The sequence below is a fragment of the Nematostella vectensis genome, chromosome 9 (genome assembly GCF_932526225.1).
Source record: "Nematostella vectensis chromosome 9, jaNemVect1.1, whole genome shotgun sequence".
NCBI lineage: Eukaryota > Metazoa > Cnidaria > Anthozoa > Actiniaria > Edwardsiidae > Nematostella > Nematostella vectensis.
The window spans coordinates 631924-640879 of record NC_064042.1 but is presented as its reverse complement, the minus strand read 5'-3'; the positions used below and the strand labels follow the sequence as shown (position 1 = coordinate 640879).

The 8956-nt window shown below is 36.0% G+C and overlaps 1 protein-coding gene across 3 annotated transcripts; it reads left to right on the top strand.

Annotated features, from left to right (window-relative positions):
* The first annotated feature begins 25 nt into the window (after positions 1-25).
* LOC5505311 (growth hormone-regulated TBC protein 1-A) lies at positions 26-8568 on the top strand. Of its 3 annotated transcripts, none has more exons than XM_048732807.1 (11): positions 26-130; positions 971-1125; positions 1518-1564; positions 1868-1979; positions 2458-2579; positions 2825-2921; positions 3118-3181; positions 3471-3525; positions 3965-4102; positions 5583-5630; positions 7550-8568. In XM_048732807.1, the coding sequence occupies exons 1-11, from the start codon at positions 114-116 to the stop codon at positions 7652-7654; spliced, it is 960 nt and encodes a 319-aa protein (XP_048588764.1). In that variant the 5' UTR covers positions 26-113; the 3' UTR covers positions 7655-8568. The 3 variants fall into 3 exon arrangements, with proteins under 3 accessions (XP_048588764.1, XP_048588763.1, XP_048588765.1); XM_048732806.1 differs by having other exon boundaries at positions 3417-3525; XM_048732808.1 differs by having other exon boundaries at positions 44-130; positions 976-1125; positions 3417-3525.
* The last annotated feature ends 388 nt before the right edge of the window (positions 8569-8956 follow it).

Here is an 8956-nt window from a genome sequence, read left to right as displayed (position 1 = left end):
ACCAATTAGATTCGTGTTTAGTGTAGATTTGTTTGTAATCAATTTCTGGTCGTGACAAGAACGTAAGGGGCCGTACTATTTTCAGCTTCCATTCCTCATATCAAGACATTAATATGTCTACAATAGAAAGGTAAGCTTATAACCAAATATTTGGCTTCTCTACCGATTCAATTTCTATTCTAAATCGGTCGTTTTTGGTGAGTATGAATGAAAACAAATTTGACACACAACATCCTGATCAGCTTTTTGAACGGCGATGGAGGTAATGCGGAACTAGTGATCGCTTGCTAACTTGGCAATATTGGGCCTTTGCTAAGAGTTACAGGATTAGATTGAATTAGATTATGTAATATTTATACCATTTAGAGCAGTAAATGATTAAAATCTAATGTAGCCACGTCGAAATCACATGAATCGATAGAACTTACATGTATCACATGTAGTGCTGAAAAGAACTGAAGGTACACAACGAATCGTGTTGATCTGCACAAAGTATGTCTATTGAGAATATTTTTCTTCCTGACATTTCTCAGAGGTTCAGTATTATTGCATAGTCGTTTGCCCATATTGCGATTTTAAACCTGTTTTTTATTTTGTTATAAAATGTAAGCAAGGGCATATTAGTATGTCAAGTCATCTGGATTATGTGTCACAGCATTTTGGTGAAGCAGGCTAGCTTTAGATGTGAGCGCACAAATGAGCCAATCAGCTGTGTTGATGTTGGTTGCACATGCAAATGATGTTAGGCTGCACAGACATAATGCATATAATAGAGTACAGATTATCACTGAAATAGCTCAGCTAATCAGGAATACAGTACAGTATAAAATTTATTATTTTGGAATAAAAACTCTCCATTAAAAAATAATAATTGCAGGTTCACACCCCATTACCATCGAATAAACACCTCCCCTCTCCCATTAGCCAATTAACCAGATCAGCTCTTGATTATTGAGTTCTTCTTTTAAAGTCCAGTTGATGAGTATGGTTTCCACCGACCAGACGACTTTGATTACAAAACCTACAGCGAATTTATGTCATCTTACATACGTATCCTGGCACATAGAGCTACTCGATGGGGCAGTGTATTAAAGGGTTCTTCAAAAGTTAAAAAGTCTAGAAAAAGTAAGTGTGGATGCATGGAAATGAAAATGAATGTAAATTTACACTATGAGACATAATCAATTGCACTTCACATGTGACAGACTTTACTCATCGGTATGTAGATACAGACTGATTCTCATATTTTACAACCATGAGTGAGAGCTAGTACTGTCACTGAAGATTGGACAACTTTTCTTTTACCAATACAAGAAAAAAGTGCAGTTAGAGATGGGACCACAAGCCTGATGTTCTTATCTAAAAAGTGGAAGGATTCCTAGTTCCTATGTGTAGCCAATTTCCCACACCTTTGTGAGAGAAAAAAAAGTCCATATCAATGAGCTACTGTATTGTGTCACTATATTCTATTTTCCTGACTTGCAGTGTAGCTTGAAAGTGATTGTTTTGTCTTTCAGTCAAGAGATTTGTTAGGAAAGGAGTGCCTTCAAGTCATAGAGCACAGGTGAGTGTTACTACAATTGGAAGCTATTGTCTGACTCCTGACTGACTTTGTATGTCTGTCCATCTCTCTGTAGACATTTGTCTGTTTTTTTTTCTTGACTCTTTAATTTTCGGTTCATATACATTTTTATATTCTTGAATTTTGATGTCTGTCATTTTTTCCCTATTAGTTTGTAATGACAGTAAATAAGTGTGCATCAATCATTTCAAGTATCTTATTCAATTCCTTTCTGCTATCTATCAACAAGTGTGTATAATGTTTAGGTTTTTCAACAGTGTGTAATATGTATTTCCTTGTATTTAGGTATGGATGGATATAAGTGGGGCCCGGAAGAGAATGAAGAAGCTTCCGGGATACTATCAATCACTGTTAGAATCTGAGTTGGATGATATTGTGAGGAACAGTATATTAACAGGTGAGCTTGGCTTGACTTAGGGTGCCTAACAATGAAAGACAGAAATAGGGAAAGCACACATGTATCAGGCACCTACCCAGGATTGGCTGAGGGGAGTGCACAGTTATAGGTAACATATTGAAAAAGCACAGCATTTAAATATCCCAAGAGAAATGACCCACTTTTTGACCACCAAGGGGGGTCCGCATGCACCTTGTGCACCCCCCTGTAAACGCCCTTGTGTATGTTTACACACCACACATTTAAGGGGGCTGGAGGGCTGTAACCCCTCTACAAAACTGATATTACTTTGTTATTTAGCCCCCTCTATCACTGCACAGGCAATGGGGCTGGCTATGCCACAATCATTTGTAGCTCATTTCATGCTTGTTTAAGACAGGCTTAAAGGCAAACCCTTCATCAATACCTAAGAATACCTAACTGTTTTCTTTTGCAGTTGTACCTGCAGCTGACGCATTCATGTTTGTTGTATTCACAGATATTGACAGGACCTTTCCAGAAAATATCTACTTTGGTTCCTCATCTGATAGCCTTAAACAGAAATTAAAGAACATTTTAGTTGCTTATGCAGTTCACAATCCTAAGATTGGCTACTGTCAGGTAGGAACATTCAATACAGAACAGATTCTACCACACATCCTGTCAGGTTGGAACATTCAACACAGAACAGATTCTCCCACACATCCTCCCCTGATACATCACAATCCTAAGATTGGCTACTGTCAGGTAGGAACATCCAACACAGAACAGATTCTCCCACACATCCTCCCCTGATACATAAGAAGTGGACACAGCTGTTTTTTTTGTTTTTTTTAATGCCACTACCTTTGTCATCACTATCACAGGGGTTGAATTACATAGCTGGTCTACTTCTGCTCATAATCAAGACAGAGGAGCCTGCCTTCTGGTTACTGGAAGCTATGATGATGAAGAGGCTACCAGGTATTTAGATGCATGATCTCTGTTGTTTTTATGGACTGGGGGTCATATTTTTAAGGTTTGTAAATACCTAGTAAAGAATCTTATCTCAAATCACAACACCATTGTTCCTATCCCCAGGTGCCATTGCATATTATTCTTCAATCCCTTATGCAAATAAATATGAAACCCTTTCACCATCCTATTTGTGATTCTCTAGATTATTACGCCAAAGATATGATGGGTCTGCAGGTGGAACAAGAGGTCCTCTCGGAACTTGTCAAGTGAGTTTTCATCTAAGTAACTTATCTAACCCCAACCCTCTCTCTGGGACTGTTCCTTATGTTCAATGAAGGTAGCTGGTTGAGGAATTATTCAAGTTCACCCTCCCTTCAGGGCCATTAAATTTCATTTATTTATTTGAAAAATTTTTATACCAAAGCTCATCAAGTACTCAGACTTTTTGTGTATCACATTTGAACACACAATATGTACTGAAGTCATATTTATTCATTTCAGAATTAAGCTACCAACCCTTCACCATCACATCGAGTCTATCGGTCTATCCTACAGCATATTCTCTACTAAGTGGTTTATCTGCCTTTATATTGACGTCCTACCTGTTGAGGTAAATATACCTTTTGCAAAGCCATGCATTTTGGTGCTCCAGTACAACTTACCATTTTCAGCCCATGCAAAACTGTCTCTCATCACAGCATCTTCAGCCGCGTAGCATTTTCTTCTGTGTTTTAGATAATGTCTCATACATTTTCTGTATTTTTGGCTACTGAAAAGGGGGGGCCAGGCCCGGGCACCCTAGCACCCCCCCCTGGCTAGGCCCCTGATCTTATTCACTCTTGCAAAGCTACAGCTACAGTTGGTGCAGAAGGGACGAATTTCAGTATCCAGGGTTTTAAGCTGGAGGGTTTGTTAAGCTTATTAGCAGATCTTTTTTCTTTCTAGTATCTCGTCCATGTTAGGTATATGGCTACCACCTGACACATATTTTGTCAAGGAAACACATTTCAATCAAATCTTTGTAAGGCTAATTTTCTTGTTTTATTTAGACGGTTCTTCGGATATGGGACAGCCTGTTTTATGAAGGCTCCAAGATCTTGTTAAGAGTGGCTATCACTCTGTTAGCCCTTCACCAAGACAAACTGCTCGCCGCAAAAGACTTTCCTCAGCTCTGCAATGTCATGAAGGTAGGTTGTCGCATACTCAGAACAGTGCTTATTTAGGTGTACCAGTCAGAGTGATCTATTGGTGGCTACCTTTGATAAATTATGAATGGTGATACTGTAAGATAAAAATTTCAGTAAAGACTGCTAAGCAGACTACTTTAGAATGTCTGATGATTAAAGCAAACTAGATAGACGAAAAAAGAACAGCTGCTGTAACAGGTTTTTTGATAGCTCTATCGCGGTTGTGTATACATTACTGACGGAAAGTAATACAAACAAAATTAGCCAAAGTTCGCTGAATTACGGCCTTTTGTTCTCAATCCGAAATTTCAGATGTTTTCGCCGAAGTTCGGTTACGGTATTTTCGGCAGTTTAAGCGAGCCGAAATTTGAGCTTCCAGAGTTTGGCGAAGATTTAGGACTATTGTTTTCGATGTTGGTTTGTTATCTGTACATGGTATTTAGGCGCGCACACAGGTGTGCGCAGTAATAGGTATCATATGGAAAAAGCATAGTATTTGAAGATTTCTTAATGAGAAATGAATCACTTTTTGGTCGCCAAGGGGGGGGTGCGCGTGCACCCCCTGTGTACGCGCCTGGTACTTTCCTTAGAAGAACAGACACATGCGATCATCGAACAACACATGATTTGCTCTCAGGTAAATTCAACTTTAAGGTAATTCCCTTGAATTGCACTGCGCACCTCTTCTGTGCATATTGGCGCGCGCTGTTGTTCGAATTTTCCGGTATTAAATGTGCGCGCGCCACAGTTGTACAAGAAAACACAGCAAAAGGCGCGCGTTTTTTACTTAAAATCGCTTTGACAGAAAAACGAAGTCGGTTACCCCTATTTTTTATTTGCTCAAATAGTTAAACATATACGGAATAGTGATATACTGAAAAAAGAAAAAAAGTTGGGTTGTAGAAGTTTTGTTATTTCTCTTAAAAGCCGTAAAAATACATCAAAATAGCGCTTTTTACCGGCGAAAACAATGTCTTTTTGTGCGATCTCTTAAAATGTGATTTGTTTTGAACATTAGCTACTACAGGTTATTGTTTAGGAGATCGGATCTTGGCAGCTCGACAAACAGAACTTAATTTTCTAAAGACTATAGGCACTCTTTTTGAAAACTAAGAGTTGGGATTTTTCCTTGCGCGATCATTAAAAACGCGTCAACTCTACGCCCCTCTGTTGTGAAAACGAGGTTGGTACCCCCATTTTTTTATTACATTTTTTGAAAGCCTTACTACAATTTTGTTTATGCCAAGTTTTAAAAAATTCTGGGTTGTAGAACTATTTCAAGGGAATTACCTTAAGAACTGCCCAAACTCAACTAAAAATTAGACGTTCTTATAAAAGAAGATTGTATGCAAACCACACGCCCTATGGAAGGAACTGTACGTGAACAGTAAATGCGCAAAAAAAACGGGCCCCACACTTTGTACAAAAAAAGGTTGATTTAAAGTTATATTATTTACATGAGCTTTGTGATTTTTTGCAGGACATTACTACTACACCGTCCACAATGGATTGCCATTCATTTATGACGGTAACTTTGTTTGTTATGTTATGTTATGTTATGTTATGTTATGTTATGTTATGTTATGTTATGTTATGTTATGTTATGTTATGTTATGTTATGTTATGTTATGTTATGTTATGTTATGGTATGTTATGTTATGTTATGTTATGTTATGTTATGTTATGTTATGTTATGTTATGTTATGTTATGTCATGGATTGCCATTCATTTATGACGGTAACTTAGAGTTTGTTATGTTATGTTATGTTATGTTATGTTATGTTATGTTATGTTATGTTATGTTATAGATTGCCATTTATTTATGACGGTAACTTAGAGTTTGTTATGTTATGTTATGTTATGTTATGTTATGTTATGTTATGTTATGTTATGTTATGTTATGTTATGTTATGTTATGTTATGTTATGTTATGTTATGTTATGGATTGCCATTCATTTATGACGGTAACTTAGAGTTTGTTATGTTATGTTATGTTATGTTATGTTATGTTATGTTATGTTATGTTATGTTATGTTATGTTATGTTATGTAATGGATTGCCATTCATTTATGACGGTAACTTAGAGTTTGTTATGTTATGTTATGTTATGTTATGGATTGCCATTCATTTATGACGGTAACTTAGAGTTTGTTATGTTATGTTATGTTATGTTATGTTATGTTATGTTATGTTATGTTATGTTATGTTATGTTATGTTATGTTATGTTATGTTATGTTATGGATTGCCATTCATTTATGACGGTAACTTAAGAGTTTGTTATGTTATGTTATGTTATGTTATGTTATGTTATGGATTGCCATTAATTTATGACGGTAACTTAGAGTTTGTTATGTTATGTTATGTTATGTTATGTTATGTTATGTTATGTTATGTTATGTTATGTTATGTTATGTTATGTTATGGATTGCCATTCATTTATGACGGTAACTTAGAGTTTGTTATGTTATGTTATGTTATGTTATGTTATGTTATGTTATGTTATGTTATGTTATGGATTGCCATTCATTTATGACGGTAACTTAGAGTTTGTTATGTTATGTTATGTTATGTTATGTTATGTTATGTTATGTTATGTTATGTTATGTTATGTTATGTTATGTTATGGATTGCCATTCATTTATGACGGTAACTTAGAGTTTGTTATGTTATGTTATGTTATGTTATGTTATGTTATGTTATGTTATGTTATGTTATGTTATGTTATGTTATGTTATGTTATGTAATGGATTGCCATTCATTTATGACGGTAACTTAGAGTTTGTTATGTTATGTTATGTTATGTTATGGATTGCCATTCATTTATGACGGTAACTTAGAGTTTGTTATGTTATGTTATGTTATGTTATGTTATGTTATGTTATGTTATGTTATGTTATGTTATGTTATGTTATGGATTGCCATTCATTTATGACGGTAACTTAAGAGTTTGTTATGTTATGTTATGTTATGTTATGTTATGTTATGGATTGCCATTAATTTATGACGGTAACTTAGAGTTTGTTATGTTATGTTATGTTATGTTATGTTATGTTATGTTATGTTATGTTATGTTATGTTATGTTATGTTATGTTATGTTATGGATTGCCATTCATTTATGACGGTAACTTAGAGTTTGTTATGTTATGTTATGTTATGTTATGTTATGTTATGTTATGTTATGTTATGTTATGTTATGGATTGCCATTCATTTATGACGGTAACTTAGAGTTTGTTATGTTATGTTATGTTATGTTATGTTATGTTATGTTATGTTATGTTATGTTATGTTATGTTATGTTATGTTATGTTATGTTATGTTATGTTATGTTATGTTATGTTATGGATTGCCATTCATTTATGACGGTAACTTGAGAGTTTGTTATGTTATGTTATGTTAACTGATACCGGAGCCATATCAATTGTATTGATTGATACGATTTTGTAGAACTGTTTTGAGCTCCCCGGGTCATTACCAAGGCGTCTGGTGAGCAGATTGAGAAGAGAAGCACACGAACGACTGAAGCCTGGGGAAGGGCAGAATGGGAAGTGATCACGTGAACCTGCGACGAATTACCGAGGCGGCACGTGGTTTAATCACGTGTTAAAACCAAGAAATGATTGCGTGAGCTTGGATCAACTGCTAAGAGATATTTTTACGAGTGCATTCCTGATCACGTTTAGCAAATTGTCAACTTCGGTACATGTTGGTGCATCACGTGATAATGGAAAGAGCAATTGGTGCATCACGTGACCATGGTACTCAGTCTCCCGCCCAGCCGTCCTTAGTGTGAAACTGAGCTCCCCCCCCCCCCCCCCTCCCATCTCCTCCCCAAATGATAGAGACTCACTCACCCTAAGGGCGGCTATGCAGGAGACTGGGACTTACCTGTCCCATAATACAGGCATTATTATGCACCCCGAACATTTCAATATTACGAGCTACATTCTACTCAATTTTACTATTTTATTCATTGATTTTATCCATGCTATGATTTTATTCCAATCGCTTATGTAAATATTTTGAAGGGTTGATCTTAGGTAATTAATAATCGAGCTTTTTACTGTATGATAAAGAGACATGGTTGTTAAAAGTCACACACAAGACGGAGTATTATCATCGATAAACTGATCTGTTTCGATGTATAAATTTTGTAAACAATGAGGCCAGCGTATAAGTACTGACATGCGACACCATGTTTTCATGGGCCCCCATGATTCCGAGTTGGGTGTGGCTCATCACAGCACAGCCGCATGAAAGAAATGCCTAATATAGAATGCCCTGCAGTAAGTGTTTTGCAGTCAAGTTTCTTTTCTATTAGTAGGTAAAAACAATAATTATAATCATAGCTATGGTCACACTGTACATAAAACTTTAAATGAAAAGAAAAAAAATTTATATTTGCAGTCAAACTACGGAATCGCAAGATAACCTGGAATATATTGAATAAAAGACTGCAAAACCAATATCTTTTGTACTAGTTGCTTATTGGGAAATTTAAGCTTGGTCCATCTTATAATTTAAAAATATATAGTCATTTGATCCATCTGCGAAGATGAGAGATCTGACAAAATTCTGGATATGCGCATTCATGGGTATAACATGGAAAAAGTATAGTATCTGATGGTCCTTCAATAAGGAATAACCCACTTCTTGGCAGCCAAGGAGGGCGTTCTCGCCTGGATGACACTATATGTCTAGCTGTATTATTCCGAGAATAGGAGTGGATTGGACTCTTTCCTTTGACCCCTGGCTATTTTAAGCAGGGTATTTAAAAAAAATAAAAAGATCTTCCCCATATTTAAGGGTATTCCCCATATTTTAGCGTATTCAGTATTGCGAATTTTGTGGTTA